Consider the following 22672-nt stretch of genomic DNA (forward strand, 5'->3'; position numbering starts at 1 on the left):
TAAAGCTCTTGCTACAGGCCTACCCCTTAAGACTGACGAGCCCGTTTGTTTTACATCGATATTGGCCAAAACATCTGCGCCTCAGCCGGTGTCGACAGCTCCAGGCATATCGAAATCAATCTCAGCATCTGTGCCCGGTCTATCTGGCCGCTTTCAGTGTTCGCACACCGAAGTGGGACAACAAGCTGTCCTCCTCTCATACTGAATTCGCTTGACAGTGACGCGTGCTACGTATCCTAGACAAGAATTCAAGATGCACGTAAAGAGGATGAGCTAACTCTCTTGACTGGTCTTTTCCCCTATCATGCTTGCAAAACAAGGAACACTCTGGAGGCTTGTGAATGTAATAATTTCTCTATATTTTCAGATTTCTGGGAGTGTGAAATTATACAGAGAGCTTCCCAAATCATCCGTACACAAAGCGCAACAAGAATGCCCAATCTCTTCATTCCTAATTAGTTTCGTGATCGACGAGATAATGAGACGAACGCGAAAGGTCTTCAACCCTGGTGCTCAAATAGCTACTGACGAAAATCTTACATATCTGGAATACAGAGACGACATCGTTCTCGTCTTCGAGGACAAGAAACTGGTAAAGGACGCGCTATGCTCCTACAAAGTACAGGACCAAACTCCTGGACATGTAGCCACTGAATACGATAGTTATAATCAAAGTAAAAGCACTGGAAGTGGCGAAGCATTCTACGTATCTTGGTAGTAACTCCCAATGCAGTGTGGTAGATGAGGTCAATGCACGAATCCCTAAAACTCGGGTCGGGATTGCTAATTTGAGACATCTTTAGCGGCAAAGCGGTATATCCCTGAATCTCCAAGGACGCTTCACCAGGTTGGAGTACGAGCTATTTTGTATGGCTGTGATACGTGGCTCCCACGAGCAGCCGGTCCTCGATAACGGTTATTTCATAACCATAGTCCGTGTAGGCTGGAGCCTGCAAGCTCGCAACGAGGTTAGAAAATGATTGTTCGGTTGTCCAATCGAAGGGTTTGGCACCAAAAGTTGAGATGATTAAACCATGTGCTGCGCACGCTGAATCATCAGGTGAAGAAAGGACTGCTGTTTTCCAACCCAGTGGCGTAAATAGAGGAGTGGTCAACCTTTGACCTGGCAGACGGGTACGAAGAGCCTCTGTGTTATCGGTGCAACCCACCTTCCACGATGAGATCCGCGTGATCTCCGCTATGCCTCGTTGAAGACGCTACAAAATATGGCTGCTAATCGACGTCAGCGGTGTTCTCTTGTTTCTACTGACCTAGAGGTGTGGATACCAAGGAATCGCTGTAGTAGCCTAATACTACGCCCCTTTCCCATCCTTCTCTTCACAACAAAGGCTACAAATAAATGATGGCTGTCCGGCAGCGACGTGAGTGTTGAACATCGATGTTATGCTTTCAATGATAATGATGAAAGTGGTGAACGGGTCGGTCGAGTCCTCTAGGTGACTGTCAGTTTGTTCGCCTCAAGTGGCGGTAGAAACTGATGGCGCCGAGATTTGAAGACGATCATATCAGTTGGCGTATCGTGTTTCTCGAGATGGGATCCGGAAGATAAACGATAATACCTGGTTAGAGGAGCTTGTTGTCATGGCTTTTTACTCTTTTACGCTACTTGTCAAAGCCTCAGATGATTTACTGCATCATTCTGTGACACACGGACCCAACACTGTTTGACACGCCTTGTGACCACTAGATCTAGTAAAAATATAGAAAGTTATGTCCGCCACGGTTGTGAATACCAACTAAGACTGAAGTCAAGTGCATATGAAGAAGAAATACCAACCGCGCAAAAAGGGTGCGCAGTGTTTCAAGTATTGTACATGGATAAAACTTGAAGGACAATAGGAAAAAGCAGCTAAAAAGTGATGGACCTCAAAACTAGCTGGCATAAAAGTAAGCCTCCTGATCGAAAACCATGTGATACATCACCACAACCTAGAAGAAACTGACAGTGCAATGGTGTGCCGAAAGAACTACTCTTGATAGGCCTTGGATGACGTAATCAAGGCAATATGAAGTCCAAGTCGGCAAGCCATCACGACGAGTATCACGCGATGCCGAAATCTAATTACGAATAACGCATTGAAACTTATTTTCACGTCAATACATCCTGTAACAAGCCCCGAAAGCACTGAAATGAAACCCCTGGCTGGAAGCGGTGTGTAAATCCTCATCTTTTATAGGGGTCAGGCATCCATTAATTTACCTCCGGGAAGGATTATCCTTGTAGCAGAAATAATCTGGATACTATTTTCCAGAATATAAATCACATAGTAGCTCTTGTGAAGTTCCCCAGACACAATCCCCTTGGCTTTTCAGATAAGTAGTACGGGAAGGTTGGTTAAATCCGTTGCACATTCCACTGGGAAAAATCAGCTCGACGGTCTATACTAAGGACTCATTCAAAGCACTTATACTATCTAATTTGGTTCTAGAATCAACATAAGACCAAATCGCTGTCGGACGTCTCGGCATGGACTCCAACAGTGCGAAACTCATCTTGAGATGTCTGCAGATTTTGAGGAATTTGCTCATAATACCTAATTCTAAGCACACTTAATTCCAGTTTGTATAGCTTTTTTCCCCTAAGCTTCGGTTTGGTACCACCAGGCTGGTAAGACGAGGTATCCACCAACCTTCAACCTTTTCAAAAAAGGCCGAATGACCACCAGTTCTGTGTGCACACGTAAGCATTAGCTGCGGATGGCTTTGTGAAGCCTATGAACTAGAAGACGAAGATGGAAAAGCAACGGTCCCAGCTGTAGACGTCAGCCAAACGTTGGATTAAAAGCTCGCTAACTCATCAGTTGTGTTCTATGGATTATGGTACCGCACAAATGAACTACAATTCTAACGCAGATGCCTTGTCGACCCAAACACAGCTTGGTCCCCACCATTTCCGAAAAGAAATAATGTGACCCCGACCAACTCGGGTTTCCCTTCTTCTTCCAGTCTACTGAATGATGCTCGTGCAATCGCGGTTGAGATTAGCTGTTGTGCAGTAGCGCAGTCACCTGGGACATTATCATTGACAAGGGGCTGAGTGCGCCAACTGATGTTTCACCACCAAAAAATAGCACTATTTTAGGAAGGTAAAACACCAATTCTTACGAATGAATTGAAATCATTAAGAACAAATGGCATTCAAGCAGGGTTACTGCGTTCAAATTAGTTCAGGGCAGCTTATTCCACCACTTATCTCAGGAAAGCCTTGTCTTCAACAGAATTCAAAAGGGAAAAGGGGAATCATTAAGCGCTAACTTGGATCAGGTGCATGTGGTTGCCCATAGTTCCAAACACTTAAATGAACAACCTGGATGGAAAGTGGCAACGATAAAGCCAACAGAAATTCATACCATGGAGCTTGTCGTATTAGAAGCCATCCTTACCCATCTCATGGCTCTAAAAAACAGCATTGATACTCCCGTTTAGTTGAATAGCCTGGGTACTCGAAGAGAACAAATAGCACATCTACGTTCTTATCACAGGGTACAACACGAGTTTTCATCCGTAAAGCTTCACAAATCGACTGAAACTTGCGACCTGTTCCTGGCCTGTCATCCAACGGTTTTATCTACGGAAGAGGACAGTGCTTCTTGGAACTTAATCCTGAGGACAATTCTAGGTGACCCTCAAGTTACTTAGAAATACGAGGTATATCCAAAGAAAGTGGTCATTACGTTGGCTTTTACTCAATCGACCACCCTTCGAAAAACTAAACAAGGTTCAAATAGCGGATATGGATAAGAGATAACAAGTCAGGACCGATGTAACCCACTCCTTCAAATATGATTTTCCGGAGCTTCTCCACGCATGTCACGCGTCCATAAGGATCCAAGTGTCGTTTCCATCTTTCGAAGTTTAGTGGGTCACTGCGATGAACTTCTGGGAGTGCCGGGAGTTTGATAGGACTAGGACGCTGCAAGGAAGTTTGTACAAGACGGGTAAAATTATACATCAACCGAATGGGTGGCATACTCAGAGTCAGGAAGATAGTGGGAAAGAGGATTGCTCATGGATTTTCGCCCCTGCTCGCACCAAGGTAGTTTTGTACATGGATGTTTAAGATGATTAAAATGTGAAAAAATGGCGTCCTAAAAATAGTCGCATTGAAAACGGATGCTAACCAATCTTCAGCCTCATTTGTACTGGCAATAACCTGGTACGAATCAGAAGAACATTGGAAAGTCTGCTTTTTTATACATCTGTATATTTTTTCCAGTGTTCGTGTCCCGTTTGCTGCGCCAATACCAAGATCTAAATAAAAGCACTCATCATCATCATCATCATCATCGACAGTGCAACGCCAATGTTCAAACAATGATGCTTCGCTGCCGTACAACCATCCTTTAGTTGAAAGCCTCACAGCAAAAATAGAAGTGAATGAGAAAGGTACTTAGTGCCAGCCTAACGCAGTCATTCTGTTGTGTGAACACATCCACACACTCATCGAGACACTAAGGAGCGACAGACAAAGTAAAAAAAAAACAAACTACTGAATAAAACTCCACTCGAATAACCGTGAGATATTGCAGTTCAACAAATCCCGATACTTAGGGACACCCATATGGAAAAGGTAAGTCGAACACAGTCACTGTTGGCACAACCACCAATTTGGTGGTCGAGTTCCATATGCTAGCATTGTGTTTCTCTGAAGTACTGAAGCGTTGCAGTTTTAAAAAACTCATTCGGACGCATTGAAAGGTTACTGATTCCATTCTGACATGCATAATACTTGTATATTATGGAATTTAACACAGTGATCTGCAGTGTTCATCAATGTGATGGTATGTCGGAACGTGGCTAAGATACTGCCACGTTGCTCAAGCCTAGACGGAAGCAGTCAAACCACGTACCATTCGGTCATAAGACTCAAGTCCACACCACTGGGTCATCTAGAGCTCTAGTGATGGACACATCAGTTGGTATTAGGTTCAGCAAAATGCAGTGAAAAGTTAAAATAATAGATAGTGACAACAGATGCTGGTGACGAAACTGGGACGCACAAGAAACTGGTAACCTTACCACATCAACTACTGCGAAATCATTGTCGTCGGTTGTTCGGAGGCGATCTGCATGTGGTGTACCACGCACCTGGCCCAGATAGGGATTCGCATAACCTGTTCCGTTTACTCCCACCGGTTCGCCCGTAATCACACCTGATGGTGTGAGAATGGTTTCTAGCACTGTGTTCATCGGTCCCGAAACTTTTTTGCCCAACATTCGTAGTGAAGCTCCAACTGAAACAGCAGATGCACTGAACAGTGGTCTCGTTTGTCCAGAGCTGCAATCCAACAGAGAAGCATGTGCAAAAACAGTGACTGTACCAGAATGAGCCCAGTCACTTTTACAACTTTTACAACGTACAAGTTGAACTTCTGAATAGCAAGCTACGTGAAACAAGACCTGAATGAGGCACTTTTTTCACCAAAGTATGACAATCGGTCTGTACTATTCAGAAAAGTTAGATCATTCCATTATTGGAAACAGTGGTATAATCTCGATGTAAACGACGAAACAGAAAATTAAGGATTGATTCCCAAAAAGTTAGTACCATGTAAATGTAACCTGTCGATTTAGATTCCCAACAGCAAATCCAACATTCTCGCACTACGGTGTCTCAAGTGCTTGGCCGGTAACGCCAGCCAAGTACACTCGAAGTGACAAGGATAATGGTAGCACATGTCTGTTCACATTCGCATAAGTTCGGGTCACTGGCCATCAAGACCCCACACGTTTGGGTGTGCTTTCATTTTCACTTCAGACGCCGCGCCACCAAAGAAGCTGGAAGCGATTTCTCATCACATTAGAGAAATTCAGTGCTCGCGTCAACAGAGAAGGGACAAAAAGCTGAGCTTACGGTCGTCCAGGTTTGGGGTCAGTATGATCCAGGTGCCGTAATTCTGATAGAGGAGAAACTTAAGCAACAGAAATAGCACACCCAAAAATATCAAAGCCAAAGTCTTGGTTTTTTCAAGAGCACGTCTAAAAAATTCCGAAAGCAGGATCCATATTACAAATAAAAGCAATGCGAACTGCTGCGAAAAGTTAATGGCCGGAATTTCAGACAAATACGTGAAATTTTCAGTCTCAGAAGCGTTTTAGCACAGATGCTATCATCGGAGAAAGCGTCGAGCAGTTAAATGACTGGTACACATATGGAAATTGGGTTATTCGTGGAACAAAATAACGTTCAGGGTCTTTATAAAACGTGGCTTCATTTGAGAGCTGTTCCGGCAAATATTTCTGGTGGTAAGTGGGATAAGCAGACAGGAATCAAGGAAGCGAAAAACCGATAATAGCAGCGATAGTGCGCAACGCTGCTAGGGGTGAATTCCAGCTCTTGGTGATAAGCAGTTTCGAAAGACACTAACACAGGTCAAACTGGTGTGTCACACAAAGACAGAAATGCATCGAAGACTCAAATCCTCACAGCTTCGCTACGAGGTTGTGCCTTATGTGTGTGACTTATTTGCACGTCGAGTTGCTTCAAGTCAGACTGCAAAAGCGCTCGAAACAGGGGCATCATACCATCCATAATCGATAGGTGGAATATCGACTTACCCTGTAGGGAGCTGATAAACCGAGTTAAAGGTGGGCACAGTACGGGGTTTGATGTAATACATTGTCTTGTCATTGTCAGATCTAACAAAAGACAAATAGGATAAGCGTCAGAAAGCAGCACAATGAAGAATGTGAATTTATAGCCTATATGACGAAGGATTCAGTTCTTAGCATAGCACTCGGCCCACTCGTGCCACGCGAAACAAAAGTACATCCCAACAACAAAGTCAGCCAACTTTTAACCTGCCTTACGAACAGAATTGCCATTCAGCACACTACCTGCAGGAGCCTAAATTGAACAAATCAGGCATGTACCTGAGACTTCTCAAACCCATCAGGTAGCACCTCTGCAACAACAGCCTAGATGAGCTGAGTAAACAGAAGACAGGAACATTGCTTGCAAACAGTTCGTCCCTTCTGATGCTTGTAGTCGTTAAGATACCTACTGAGTTGGTATGAAGCCATTCAGTTTCCGCTGCTCTTCTCAGAGATGAATCGTGCGTCTCGTTACTGGCTCTAACACGTCCGGTGGCTTTCTATACAAATAGACAGAAGGAATAGCGGTAAGATGCACCTGTGGTCACAGGTACGTCGAAGCCACACGTCAAGTCAGCGAATAAATGATGTGAATTATTTCATTCGATATGTATGCAACACATCTACCATATGAGTAATGCCCAGTGGGCGGAACAAATCTTTCAAAACCTAAACACCGCGCCACTCACCGAGAAGTCACAGTTCGTAGACAGTATGACAATGTGACGTGAACTCCGCGACGGGGAGCTGAGTAATGCCCTGTCCTCGTTTTCGGAGAAGTTTGCCTCTGGCTGGAGGTTAACGATGGCTGAACAGACGAGCCACATTTCGTATTGTTTCCCTCCACTCAATCATGTTTGTGCTTCCGTTTCTCACTCCACGAGGTGCATGCCAGCAAATTTTAGACTTTCGACTGATGTATGCAGATGCCAAAGCCTTTTTTCATCATGGTCCCGTTTCTCTGTACTCAGCTGGCCACTAGTCCGGATTTCTATTCAAATCCATTCGGAAAACAGTCACAATCACCGTGATGATTGGATGTAAACTTGGTATTCATTTTCACCCTAAAGCGCCAGTCGGACGACTTCCGTGTCCGTTGAGTGAACATCAAGTATCCGCTCAGGCAATACATGTGAAGGCTGCTCAAGCGTCGAATTTGGCGCCGGCACGTGGTCCGTATTCCACTGCTGTACGAGAGCCGTGCATCTTCAGCCTCCGGTTCCTCCACAAGAGTTTCTCGACTCCTGCAAAGTCAATACTAGCATCTTCAACAAGCGATCTTAGTTCATGGTCGAAGCAGACAGTGTGCTTCCGAGGTAGCAGACGCTTGCGCAGTAGTTTACAAACCCTTATCCAGTCTTGATGCGCGGGTTGGTGTTGGAGACTCCACCTAGTGCATGTTGGCGTAGAACGTTTCAGGCCAAGCTGAGGAGCAGCCATCGCAAACTTCTCAGCCAGGTGCTGCCGGTTTCCAAGTGATGAGCGAATTCGTGCATCAGAGCTACCGCTTTCAATGTGTAGCTACCCAGTCCCCGATGCATCCAATACTTGACCGTATCTCCCACTGTAGCGACTGAGACCAATATACCCTTGTTACATTGTTTATAGCTAATAAACTGAACTGAACTGCAAGAGCGAACAATACATAGCCGTCTGCAAACATGAGAATATGGACCTTACTCTGGTGTCCAACAGAGATACTCACTCATCAGTGTCGAACACTGATGCTGTGCTGTCGATTAGGATGATCATGACCACTTGACTACACCCCTCGAACCACAGCGCCTAATATAGCACAACCGACACTCGAACTATAGGCCACCGTCTTCATTCACGAAAGCCGTACCCATGATGGCCGTTATGTGAAGGTCGAAGAGAGGGAACAAGGATGCATAACTGTTTTAAGACAGTTAAGATTTTGACTCATTCCTTTGCACCCTCACTCTCCTTCCGTCGTGTCTGACTTAAGATGAGGTTGACTGAGTTTGGTATACTGTCGTATTTGAAAAGAACTGTCCGCAATATCTTTCAGTTGAAGGAGTGGAATGTGTTCGTGAAATCTATGAAGAGGATATGAAGCGACTGATTGGTCTTTGTGGGACCTTTCTTGAAGCTGTTGCGCAGTAAGTATCGTGCTACAACCGCCATGGAATCCACAATTCTCCTGGGAGGTGCCTGCGCCAATCCACTTGGCAGTCAGACGGGTCAGTAGCATCCATGCAAGCAGCCTTCGTATAGCATGATATTAGGCTTATGTACCACTTATCAAGTCACCATTTAGCAAGTGTTAAACGCCGACCAGAATCCCTCATATACGATAAATACTGAGGCACTAGTTCCCAGTCGTCTGCATATCGAATTCAAATCCAAGTAATGCTTTAGATGTGGGAGTGCGAAAGGAAGACTCAAGGGAGGGAGACCACAGCCATTTGCGAGATTATAAGATAATCAAAAATGCATGAAAACACTTCGAAACCATTTGAAAACTGTCAACAGAAAAGGGTAAATACCTTGTGAGTTCAGTTAGGTGATCCAAGGTGCCAATAAATTCTGTCGCACCACCGGTTCGAAATTCGAACGGCCCGTAACGACTTGTATCTTTCATAAATAGATACAAGGCTCGATATCTGAAACCAGGTAACCTGCGGCACATGAGCTGTTTCAAGTCCTGCACATCAATCTCATAACCTTTTTTCAAATCCGGCGGAACAGAATCATCTGAGTTACCATAAAAATATCAAATGGGGATACAAACAAAGCAAACCTTGATCCGGATCGGGAACCCAATGAATCAGAACCTTTGTCTCCTGAAAAAGGTGAGATCTTGATTATTCTGTAATCTAAAAACTTACATGTTCGGTCAAGAAAAGCGTCCCTTTGAGGCCGACCCCAGGATATTCGTTTGAATTTACAATGTGAGTAATATAAACATTTTTCCATTGTTTCAGATCGGTACCATAAGGATCGTACTGTGATGGGTACAAAAGTTGGAAGTGAACAGAACGGTTGAGTGTGTGACAAAAAAAAACACCAGTCAATACCACTTCAGAGATCATCATACACAGAGAATCAGAGCTGCCCCGACCGTTGCTCCGCGATGCCAGTAGATACCAGCTGACAATTAGACAGATCTCAAAGCTTAAGTGGATCACATTCCTTAAATGTTTTGGTACTCTCAAAAGGCCTAACGAGCTCGAGATAGCTCGGTAGTTGAGGGAAATCCATGGTTTGGACTCAACTTCTGGAAGGCTTGGGTAGCTTTGCAGAATCCCAGCTTTCGTGGTTCCTTCAGTCGCGGTGGTAGCTAGATTGTTACAGCTGAACGATTATTATTGTTATTACTATTACGAGAAAACTCAGCTGATACCATCGGTTGGAGGTCGGCTGTAAGACGTATCGTCTCTCCCTAATGTGTAAGTATGAAGCCATCAGTATTCATTGAGAATGAATCTGACTTTTTAAAATGGACTTGAATTTATTCATGGGTAACACGCCACCTGGTAAGAGCTCACTAAGGGGGAATATATTGTTTTTAAGAGGTCGACTGCTGCCCTACATCGTTTATTCAAAAGGCGTTTCACAACTGAAATCTCCACTGGATGATTTGAAGGTAAGGGCAATAGCAGTGCAAGCTTTGGGAATGGTGAAAATAAGTTGTTTTCAACACTTCATAACGGATCTATGATATACTGGTTGCTTGAAGGTGACGGACTACATGTATGATTCCAATAATATTCATACGAAGATCAGCATTGCTGACTCTATGTGGTATTCGTCGAGCAGTCAACTAGGGGTGAATGATATCGTATAGCTTAATACTAGCATACAACGACAGAACATAGAACGGAGAAAACAGAGAAGACAAACCATTAGGAGTTACGGACACTCCGGATCCACGAGCTGCAGTTTTTGGGACGTTGTTTGATTGGGACCGTACCGTAATTATTTCATAAAATAAAACCACGAGAGATTGTGTCCCAGAAGTGATTTCAATCAATATTGAGGTGTAAGTAAAATCGCAACCTTGAAAATCAGCACTTGGTCAATCTGCTGTAAAACATAGAGCAGAAAAACGGACAGTTGGTTGAACAAACAATAGTACAGACTGGTCTTGGGATGATGTGACTTGTACAAAATAAGGGGCTGAGTCGTTGTCTACGTGGTTAGTCAGATAAATAAGGGAAAGCAGGTAGGTCATCAACTCAAGTACGGGAACAACACACTAGCAATCAGTGTGTGTGCTTTATTCCCATCGTTTGTGAGCGCACCTTGAATGTATGCGGTAGGCTATCCCTGGTTCCCCCTCGCTGTGCCATTTTCCCCATTATAAAGCCTTGTCCAAACAAATCGAAAAGGTTATACGGCAGTGAGCATCCTCTGGTTTTGCTGATGATTATTTGCTGTTGGTGATTATTCCCTCCCAAGCACAAAAAAAGATTTTTAAAAATCAGTAGGAAGAATATGAAATCAATACCACACGACCTGGCTGAAGCGACGAGAAGCAAAGCACAGTAAATAACCATTCCTTAAGCAAGGGTTGCCTTCTCTTCCACTGTGCCTCGCTTTGTGCCGGTTACGCGGAATTTTGCTCAGTGGTCAGAATGTTCATTCAGACTGAATCGTCCGTGGTTTAAACTCGACATCTGTCACTCAATTGCCCCTGTCCAGGCTTGGGCAACCTGGCAGTATCCCAGTCCTCGTGCTTCCTTCTGGTGGCATGGCAGCTAGGCACCAAAAGGGTTCTATAGCTAAATGATTTATCTATTTTTATTTATACAGAATTTAATGACAAAACGGTAGTTAGAACAGCGTACCCTCAGACAGAAGCCGGGAAATTTCCGTACTTCCTTCTGTGGCATGGCAGCTAGGCACCAAAAGGGTTCTATAGCTAAATGATTTAGTTATTTTTATTTATGCAGAATTTAATGACAAAACGGTAGTTAGAACAGCGTACCCTCAGACAGAAGCCGGGAAATTTCCGTAATGTCCACCACGGTGCATCCTATCAACAGCAGAAAACAGCGGAATTACCTGCATTATAGTTGACGTTTATCTAGCTAAATTAAGCTCTACTGGTCATCTCTAACACACGAATTGGATTTGCTTCTACCCGCTTACACGGTGGCGAAATAAAAAGCCAAGTAAAAGCAAACAGACATTGGATGGCTTAACGCAGTGTTGAACCACTTATGTTGAGAGCCGTTCGATGAATGTTGAGCCGAGTGCCCTTCAAATCACCGCCATGGATTGTAAGCAAACTGTGAGTGATTGTAGGACTATCGATCACAAGATCGCTCGATTCAACATAAAGGAAAATACTCGAGAAACATCCGACGTTTGAACCACAACGACAGTTCGGCTCATTCATTATTTCTGGACTACGTCTGAAACCTAACTTGCTAGGATTTCTCTGACTCACTTATCCCCGAAGCCCCTTGTGTTCATCCTCAACAAGTCACCATGAGAAACGTCAAGCACTATCTCCTCTTTCTCAATCACCTAAAACGCTTCTTACTATTTGGATAGTGACTCTTTGAAGCTTCTTCGGAATCGTACGCCAGAGCTTGCGCAGATGTATCTTTTCTTCTCTTCGATTTGTCTTCGTTGTTCCAAATAATCGGCGAACCTTATTCATTTTCGACGGGGTGATCTCTAGATGATTAACGTATGTGATGAATAATAAGAGGTAAAGTACCAATCCTCATGGAATCCCACGAGTTCCTACTCTTTAGGAAGAGCTCCTAAATGCTTCAGCATGGTCGGTGGTTGGTATTCTGGAAACCCTCCCATCCTACTGAAATATCCCCAAGTGAACGGCTGACATGCAGCATCTGTTGATGAACCCCCATTTGGCTCTTTTGGTAACGCTAGCTTAGCCCACGGCGAAAAGAGTGAACCTTATCCTAGTGTGGCGTTATGCTCATGTGTGCTATACTTGGTGGTTGCTTTGACGCCGAGTTTTTTCTCATGTAAGGGTCAATGGATAAACGTCTGAACAGTCTCCTGGGCCCCACTTTGGGGTTTGGGACATGTAAGGCAACTTGTTCCTTAAAAACATGTATAACTTGTTGGGAAGAGTGCCTGCAAATGAAAAAATCTTTTTGTTAACAATCTATCCAGCAGAATGAAAGCTTTTCTCCGTTTGAGCCTCTCATCGACATCCTACTGGACTGTTCGCTCCTTTTCATTCTGGTTCATTTGAGTCCACACCAGGGAACAGATCAGTCGTTTCCAATACAACTTCCGCAAAATCGTCCGTCTTATCGATTCCAGTGTAACTGAAAAGTCCGATTGATACACATCTAGAGAACATAACAGTACTGTGAAAAATGCCCAATCTGCCTGCTGCCTACTGTGAGGCTAAGTCAACGGCCCTAATGGCCCTTGCATTGGACGGTATCCCGTTCCACGTGCAGCCGTAAAATTCACAACTAAAAACACTGCTAGACCACGTAGGCAGTTGCGTCAGGCCACTAGCTAAGTCCTCTTACCAGTAGCATATGGCAGAGCTGGTGAGCAAACACATGCCAATGGATCACTGCACTTGTATATACCCTTTCGTTCTCCACACCCCTTCCTATTGTGAGCAGTGTCCTATAAGATCCCGGTACTAAAGCTGATAATTTCATTCGTCCTGCATCGTCCTGTGTGGCAAGTCCTGCCCGACCACTTAGAGTAACAAGCTAAAGTACCCCGGACTCAATTTCAAAACCCAAAAACCCTCTCATATTTAAACTCTGAAGCAAGCAAGATAGAAAGCTGTTCTCGCTCGTACGGTGTTTTACCTGTGTTGGTGCACGCTACGTCTGATTGATCTAGGCAAGTAACGTCATTAAACTAGCTCACTTCCAGCAGCGGAACTTTGGTGATGTGGAGTCTAAGGCACCTAGATACGCTGGGTTGTATGCTGATTCATCAAGCGGAAGAATCTTTCGTTGTCTTCTCACTCCCAATGCGGATGTGCACAGCAGGTGCTATTGAGCGGCACCACTCTAGTTTTAAAGGCATTTCAATCGTACTAAATGATAAGCCGGTGGTCACGGTCAACCGTTTGACATAGTAATTGAAGTCATAGTAACTAGATTGCAGTTTGTGCCCAACTGACGCCAGTGGCGCTCACGTTGGGACAACCGCAGCAAGCACACAACAACAGAAGAATGTGGCTAAACTTTTCCAGTACTTTCATTCGTCGCTTGACGCTTGAGAGGCGTTAATCCATACGCCAAGCTGCAAAACTGATGAATGGTTATCGTCCGGCATCTACAGGTCTATTAGCCAAGCTAGCATATCGTGAAATGTGATGGAATGAATTCTAAAGCAGGCTACCCTGAATCCCCGGAGCGAAACGGATCCCCCCCCCGCAAAATTTCTTGTGTGCCTACTAACATGTTCTTGTTCATGGACAGTCATACACTAGCGAAGATCGAGGGACTCATTTCAGAAGACATACTTTTCGACTGAGGTTCACATGTTCATCGCTTCACATATTCCAAGACTATGGGATTAATGGAGAAATTCTACCCTGGTTTGGAAGGTTTCCTTTCAAAGAGAACGTTCCGAGTAAAAGTTGGATCAACTTACCCTTCTTCTGAGCTTGAGATAGCTCAGCGGTTGAGGCACTAGGACACTTGCTTACTTTCTACTGGAGTTCCTCAAGGCTCCCGTTAACATCGACTATGTTAACTTTCTGCGGAAGACCTGAACTCTTGAGGTGTCAGACGGATGCCAGACCCTCAAAGCAGTGGTCACTAAATTGGTACTTCGTGTGAAGGACGGAAAATGTGTACAGATGTCATTTGGATGGCAAACGCCTTTGAGAAGAATGGACTAAATGTTGCGAAGCTAGCCAGAGTGATACTCGTGTTTGGCTCCCTTCAAGCAAATCTTTCTCAGTTTATCTTGAGAAAATCAATGACAATTCATGCCACTGACTAACCGATTCTTGAGTATGCTAGCAAAGATGCCTGCTCAGGAGACAAGAGGCACGTGACCCTCGTTGGGAGTGTCCAGGGAGCTGATAGGAAGGTCCTAGGCGAGTACAAATCCTTGATTACATTCAACAGTATCACCTTCGAAAAGACCTGATACTGAAGTCTTCGTTTATCAACGTTTCGCCCACGCATATTTTACCCTTTATTCCAATGTTACCGGGCAAGGACGCGGTAAGATTATAGCGCGAACTCTTGTTAGACAGGTTTTCTCATTCCGGGTGATGAGTGCACGGAATAAACTGTCTACGATAGTCACCCACGCTTCATCAGCAGCCCGATTCCGCTTACTCTGACGCTTTTATGATTAGTTGCACTAGTAAGCCTGTTGGACAAAGCGGAGCATGTGAGCGATGCTACACAAATTTTCCCTTATGACCTTCAGGTGAACTAGTGCCGCTGAACAAACATGGCCCGAGAAATTTACACAAACGCCTCCAACCGACTGAAAGTGAGCTCAACTGGATACTAGGTAATGCGTGGACAACCGTCGGAGGAAAGTTATTCAACGTACCAACTACCCGGCAGCAATTTTTGTAGCAGCTCATTGGACACGCTCAAGGATGGTAACGTCTCCCTGACTTTCTGAGTGGACAGCTTGGTTGGCGTATTCAAGAAGCGGTCTGATGTGGGCCCGATTGAGTGTATGTAAGTTCATGCGAGCAATGCGGGCGAAGGTGCGCCAAGTCATCCGTAGAACGGATAATGCTTTTACAGCGGAGGTTTCATGGGGCAGTGAGGAGGACACATTTGAAGAGCCAGACACTAAAGTTCTTTTGGTATCTATCCTCGTAATGTCTTCTGGTCCATTCTCACCAGGCACGAGAAAGGTGTTCGCGTAATCACACAAAACTTAGGTTTGTACAGCAGCGTGATATGTGGGACTGATCTGACTGATGCCTTTGAGAAAAGGAAAGACATGGCATCCAATATAAGTCATTCATCCTCAGGTTGGGTACGAGCAAGCTCAACACGCAAGAACTATTTGGGGGATCCGTGTTGCGTGGCGATATCAACTTGTTGATAGTCAGGTGATCTGATATGCGTTCAACTCCTTTCAGGACAAGCTAGAAAGGCTAATAGTCCTGTAGCTGACGGGCGATCGTCAGTCAACATCATTGGGGATTAGAGTGACAATCGCTAACTTCCAAGAGAGAAGGTTGTCTTCGTTGGGTGACTGACAAACCACAGGATATGAATGCTTTGCCAATGTGGGCAACGTTTTCATCAGGGTCCCTGGATGGATCCCATCTGGCCCTAAGGTGCCGAAGGGGTTCATCTTGTGCAAGAGTTGACAAATGGCCTCCGTGAATACCAGGTTGGTTGGAGGCCGCTCCTGGTTAAGTCAAAAGACCAGATGTGACGAGTTTTCGGGGTTAGCATACAGGTCTACATAGTGCTCTCTGTAGACTTCAGATGACACTGCTGCGTCCTTTATGGATTCCCTACAGAAAGCGGAATTTCAATCACTACATTGGTCTCTGGCCTGCTGTTCAGCTCACTACAGTAATCCGAGTGGCATGGAAGCCTGATGTGGTCTTTAGAGAAAGGAAAGAAGGGTTCTTACAACTGTTTTTAAGATGGAAACCCGGTTCCTCAAGCAACAAACCTTACTGATTCATGATAGGCCAAAAGCGTCAACCAAAAATGCTCGATTTTGATTGACTCATATGCCAACCAATAAGAACAGGACCACTCTGGTCATCAGCCGGTGTGTCAGAGTCCGAAGATTAGAATTAACGTTCCGAGAAACATGTTTTCGAGTTCAGCATTTTTCGGTATATCATTCTGTCCTTGACGCAGTTTTCTGTGACTTCCTGCCGTGGGTGATCTCTCCAACTGGAAGATATTTGAAGATCAATGAATACCGTTAAATATTCTCGACGGGAGCTGAGTTCTCCAAGGTTACCACTTCATATTGAAGATTGCCTATGTATGCTGATTTGGTTGGTAAATCATCTACATGGGCGATTTGTTAAAGTGAGCGGAAACGTTGTCCAATGCAGTAATATATTGCGAATTGTGGTGAATCGCTTAAGTGAATCGCCTAGAATGGACCAAATTGCGGGTAGTTCATCAGCTGAAATAATTCAGTGGACTTTCCATAGTCCAAATTGTAACTGTTGACGTAAAATATGCTGAAGTGCCACTCCTGTAAATAGCTCTTGTTATTTATATCTGGCCGACCGGACGAATACCGAATTATATATAATATACCTCGAAAATTACTATTCCGAGCTGTCATCGCGTATGTACAGTTATTGTGTTCCGATAACTTGTCCAAAGTCGGAAGAACGCAGGGTTTTCAGACGTTGATGACCCATGCACGGACGTTACGTTAGGCGGCAAACTACATCCTGAAACTGGACGAATATATAGGCAAGGTTATCAAACTGCCACTATGAGGTGGTCGGCCGACATACTAGGAGAAATATAAAGGGAGCACTTCAGTGGAGACAATCTCGCATCTTTACGCAACGCCATCTTCAACGACTGATTCGCACTACGTGGTATCCTGCAGCTGGGTATCCACTGGCTTTAAAGCCTTAGGACATACATGACTTACATTAGATGCATCAGGTCTCATCGACAGACGAACACTCTGGAACTGATGATCCTTGTATGAGCTGCACGTCATCATCGTGAAGTCGTCGTCGTTTCGTTCCAATAATTGGCGCTATGCAGAATAGGTTCTTGTGATAAGCCATCAACCCACGTCTAACTATTTCTCAGCTATGTAGAAAAAATACTATTGCGCGCAGACTTCTACTACATGTTGTGCCGGGAATCTGTGCTTCGGTTCAGGTCTCTCCATTTGCTCTCATTGCTGATCGGCTAGCGATTACATCGTTGCGTTTTCCGGATGGGCCGAGAGCTGGGCACAAAGGATAAATTAATTACCTGTGGACCGCACATCGGACAAAGATCGCCATCACGACAGTCGACTTGATATGCTAAGTGGTTCATTGCACACCAGCGGTGACCGGCACTAGTCGGATGGTCACATGGCGCACAAAAGCCAAATTCTGTGTCCACAGACCGTCATCTGGTTTCAGGTGATCATCAACAACCGACGGACGGTTTTTAGTCACATACGCCGAGCTCTCACACAACAGGATTACCCCGAGAACGCTTAACTGCTTGATGAAGTCCGTGGCCTTCCTGAGTGCCAGGCCTAACGCCTTAATTCACCACTTGGTTCAGTTTACATAGGCTGTCAGAAAATGTCGGCGGTGGCTTGGGAACACGTATGAGGGATACAATATATACGAAGAGGGGTTCTTGCCGCTCTAAATACGCAGAACGAATCGTTGCAGGGAACACACATCAGCCAGTAGGAGGAGTACGTGCATTATCTCACATAGGTGTCAACTGTCTGAGAAGACCCTGGTTGCTTGCACCAAGGACTCTCAGTCAGCTAATCTAGACCGGTCACACCTTGTTTGTTCCAAAATATGATCACGGTCTCAAGTGCTTAATCATTCAACAACGAACGTACGGAACGTAGCCATCACTCAGCAGGATTTCTTGTCAATCTCAAAGGTAGGACGTACACATACTTCCGCATAAGCTGCGCGACTCAACGTCACATGATATGTTTCAGTATCTGAATAGCGCACCCAGTTTTAGCCCAACATTTGCGTTTTTCGGACGGTTGTTGTTCATATTACTAAAACGTACAATCTCGGGTTGTGTGGGCCCTGTCCATTTGCGGGTTAGGTGCAGCGAGTGGGCCGTATGGTAACAGATCAATCGTGTGTCCATGTGGCGCAGAAGTTCCAGTTCTTGGACGTTGTGTTGTTAGCGTGATAAAAAATCCTTTTGTACGGCATTGTCCGGGTGAGCTATATGATGTAATATGTCCCACTGTTCGCAGAATGTTATTACGATCACAAATACACAGGTGTCACGTGATACATACCTAACTTCCTATAGCTTTTCCAATATGGAAGTAGCACAACATGACGTTGCAGCCGAACACTACTGTCACTGCCAGCATTTGTGCCCCCAGTTTATCCGTCGCAAAGTACTTCAAGGAATACTGTTCGCCCATCACTTCCCTGAATAGGCCGAACAGCCTAGGCGTGGGAACAAACTTTCGCTTTCCGAGAAGACATACATAATCAGGCGTCCGCTGAACGTGCAACCTGTGATAAGGAAAGTGCTGAGTGTGAATCTGCGGGCCAGGTGTTATTTTTTCTATACGAAAGTGTTTAGAACGGACAGTTGCTTGCTTCATCGGCATTCGCCTTATCTGGAAAGGTTCGGGACCGCACTCCCGGCTGTCATCTAGGGAAGCATATATGCCTATAGTGACCTTCTCCTAACTGCAGCGCAAGCACGCGTCCGATGTCCCGAAGTTTAGCCAAGACCGAATGGATATCATCTGCCGAAGCATCAGCCAACAGTGCGCCACTTACTCAACATATGTGGCTGACAACACCGGCGGTAGTTGTGTATGTCCTGCCGAATTCATCGGATTCAAACTCTGCACTTCATAGGACAGCGTTTTACATTTCAACAGAGCCCTGCAAGTGATCAAATCCTCTTCAGTTAGCCGCCGATACACCGATCATACAAAAAACTCAGAAACCTCAAGGTTGTGTTCCGGATAACCAAAATTGACGGAGTGATGGTTATCACTCATCCTTCAACGAAAGCGCACCAAACATTCGAGGTCTCGCGTACTGTGCGTTAATAGCAAATGAGCTAAAGTTACTAGCTTTTTCGGATTCCCTGACATTTCGCTTTTCTTGCTGGCCTCCAGCAGCATTTCCAATGACGCAAAACAGTGTTGGTGCTCCGACCATTGGCTACGGGCGCAAATACTAATTGGTTATTCGCCATGTTTTCCTTTACGTCGTTACCAGATGCCACGAAGGATGAAAAGCAGATAGGCCTCAATTGTTCAGCGAACATCTGGAGCCATGACGCAGCAAGTTGAAAGTGTAATACGCTACAATAATTAAGAAGGGAAGTTAGTTGAAACAAACTCGACAAAATAAAGGTAGATTAAAGTGACATTTTGTTTGAGATACAAAATGAGGCAAAATTTTTGGATTAAAATTTTTTTATTTCCCTTGCAAAGGTTTTGCAGTAAAAAGTGGTTTGCTGCCAGGAACTGCCTCAGTGTATACCTCGAAGTAGGGCCGGCATCTGGTGAAACAAAATATTTCGACCTCCTGGAAAGTGTGGTCAGCTGAAGATGAAAGTTTGCTTTAAATAGTTTCATGGTCGAAAGAATGTGTAGAATTTCTGGTCTCCCACAATGTCCTTGTTGAGTCAAGACCTACGCAAGCCCCGTTGGTATTCATTCTGTCTGATTAGGTAACCAGAACAATGTCCTGACAGATGAGGAAGTTTTGTTCAGAGTGATAATGCTGAGGGAAACATCAACTTAGTTTGAACTTGATAGTTTTTACTCACCTTTCGATCCCGGGGGTTGAGAAAATTTGAGAATGCCACTATTGGACATGTACTTAATTCGTGGATGATTTGTCCTCCGAAAACAGCCTGATTTCACTAAAAAAACAGTTAAACGTGTTCATTTGCAGCAATGTCACCGTTCATAATTGACATGACGTGTTGTGTTTTGCGAGCATTACCGGCGGGTTGTCACCTGCTTCGATGCAACATGTTTATCGTGTTTATTATGCTGCAAGTTACATGCCTGACCGCTAATTACCACTCCGAAAGTAAACTATGCCTCATGTTCTTTGTTTGGGTTTGTCGTGCCTACCTATATAGGCCAAACGCAGCCCGTGTGGCTCATGCGATCCTGGCTTACATGTGTGACGTACGGAGGGCGAGCTATCTGAGATGCGCCTTACGTCGCTCACACCGGACAGCTCAACAAACTTAGTTCGCACGCACTAACAATGGGAGATTTCTAATCTAGGTGTCCAGTTAATCTGCTAGGAGTAATTTACGCGGCACATGCAAGACGGGCAGAGTGACCCAGCTCACATGCACAAGAAACAGTTGTGCATGGTTCTGGGATGTCAAAGCAACTGGAGGAACACGAACACCTTGCTCTGTTCAACTGAAGCTCGGTCCAACATACATGCACGCGCGCGCACACAGGAGTGGAAGGCAACCGATCTCTACTAGCCTCCACGAACAACTGCGGAACACATATAGCAGCCATTCCGCAGAGGAAACAATGGTTATGTGCACTTGATAAAAATATATGCAATGCAAAGGTGACATAAGCCATGAAAAGATTTATCGTTTGACGACAATTGTTGAGGTTTTTTGAGTCAAGTTTTGGATGAGTTACTTGTCTTCTCTGTAGTATAGCTGCTACATGTTTCCCGTACTTTGACGTGGAGACTTGGGGAGCTCGGTTGTCTGCCTGTCCTGTTGTGCATGTGTGTGTATGTTGTTATAGACCTATTTATTGTGTGCAATTTGGACGGAGGGGTGCCTATCCGTTTTCAGTACATGCACGAACATGAATACAACTTGATCTGATGTGCAAAGCTTGTAATCCTGGCGCGTGACGCCGGTGATAGCAGCGTAAACAAAAATAAATGGGACGTTGTAGTGTACTTGTTGTCGGTTAAGGTAGAAAGTGAAACAGGAAATGTCACAATGCTTTTAAATCTGTCTCATTAGGTTCAACCATATAAAAATCTTAATGTGAAACAATGATGCTCACTTCACCAAACACTTCCGATTTAATACTTTGCTTAGGTAAGTAGGTAACGCAGCGCTGTTCATGTTGACAATCTGCACTGTGCCGATTACAGATCTCCTAGTGAAGTATTGAAAGACTCAGTGGCACATAAGTTCAAACCTTCTTTATGGCCTTGGTTATTCGATCTAGTCTCGTATCAACGGACTCTTTGGGGCTATCCGCTCATCCGTTCAAGGAGCGAAATTCGCTTGTTTTTTGTTTCCAAATGATTTCATTTTGCTTCCTGGTAATGTGCCAAAAAGCTGATTTAGTTTATTTTTGTATCCAAGAATCACCTAGAGTATATATACATATGCGACATGTGTAACATAGATAACGTGTTGCATAGCACCATTACAGAAGCATATTGAGGCTTGTGCCCGCGAAAATGGTACCAAATAAAACTCTTTTACTTGGTTATTGGGATAGCTCAGTGATCGTCCCGTCACTTCGCCCTCATGTGCAACCTAAAAACCAGAAACTACAATTCTTGCCTCTACCCGGTGGTTCCGAGTTTCGATAAATGCCCTGATGAATATTCATAGCCCTGAGCACCTATTAAAAACGACCGCAGATTTCCTGGCTCCTTCTGAGGTTTGAGGTTAAACGGCCTGCCTGTACGAGGATGAAACAGATTACTTCAGTGTCCCACAGCGGAATAAATGGATTCGGAACTCCGAGACCGCACCAAGCCAACACCTTAACTGACGGCTTATCATATTGCAATAGGAAACACGGGTTGAATTTGGTCCGTACTTTACGATAATGACTAACGGAATGGAGGAGTTGCGAGTTCCTATTTAGCATAAGGCCATAAGCATTGTATCAAGAGGCTCATCATATAGATTTGTATGACCGAATTTCTTGTTACTCCCTGGTAATGTTGGCATATTACACACCAACATTCGTGAGTGGCCACATTGTCGTCAACAACGACGACTCATCGCCTACATGGCAACAACAATTTTTCTACTAACGTTGAGTGAACATCCAAAGTTAGTTTTTATACACCAGACTACAACGTTTTGACATTCTGGCGACCAGTTGGAATCGTCTGAGTGAACGTAGGGACCCGGAAGCATGAATTCTGCCGGACTTTCTACAAGCCAACAAGCGTTGCTGGATGATTCAGTGATGATAACTCTCTTGTATGCGAACTTCTAAGCTAAAAGAACATACAGAGCCGCATCCGTCCATTCGGGAAAGGGCGTGAGCTGACTGGTATTTCCTCAGGAACTGGGAAATATACCATCTAAACACAGAAGCAATCCTTTATCTAATTTCGCGCCACTGGGTGCACCGTGCATCATAACAAATGCAGATGTCACTCAGGCCATATAAATTTGCACCACCTGTCTACAAATTTAACTGAAACGTTTTATCGTATTGC

At 44.6% G+C, this 22672-nt stretch overlaps 1 protein-coding gene across 1 annotated transcript in view; it reads right to left on the bottom strand.

The window, feature by feature from the left end:
• Window positions 1-10931, bottom strand: part of T265_00192 (hypothetical protein) — a gene marked incomplete at both ends in the record, with an annotated part of 36677 nt that extends 25746 nt beyond the window's left edge. The window contains 7 exons of the mRNA XM_009163900.1: window positions 3794-3934; window positions 5041-5299; window positions 6580-6660; window positions 9126-9333; window positions 9380-9422; window positions 9468-9584; window positions 10884-10931. Coding sequence (XP_009162164.1) covers window positions 3794-3934; window positions 5041-5299; window positions 6580-6660; window positions 9126-9333; window positions 9380-9422; window positions 9468-9584; window positions 10884-10931 — 897 coding nt within the window. The remainder of the gene's footprint in view (window positions 1-3793; window positions 3935-5040; window positions 5300-6579; window positions 6661-9125; window positions 9334-9379; window positions 9423-9467; window positions 9585-10883) is intronic.
• Between the last annotated feature and the right edge of the window lie 11741 nt (window positions 10932-22672).

Source organism: Opisthorchis viverrini, assembly GCF_000715545.1.
Source record: "Opisthorchis viverrini unplaced genomic scaffold opera_v5_2, whole genome shotgun sequence".
NCBI lineage: Eukaryota > Metazoa > Platyhelminthes > Trematoda > Opisthorchiida > Opisthorchiidae > Opisthorchis > Opisthorchis viverrini.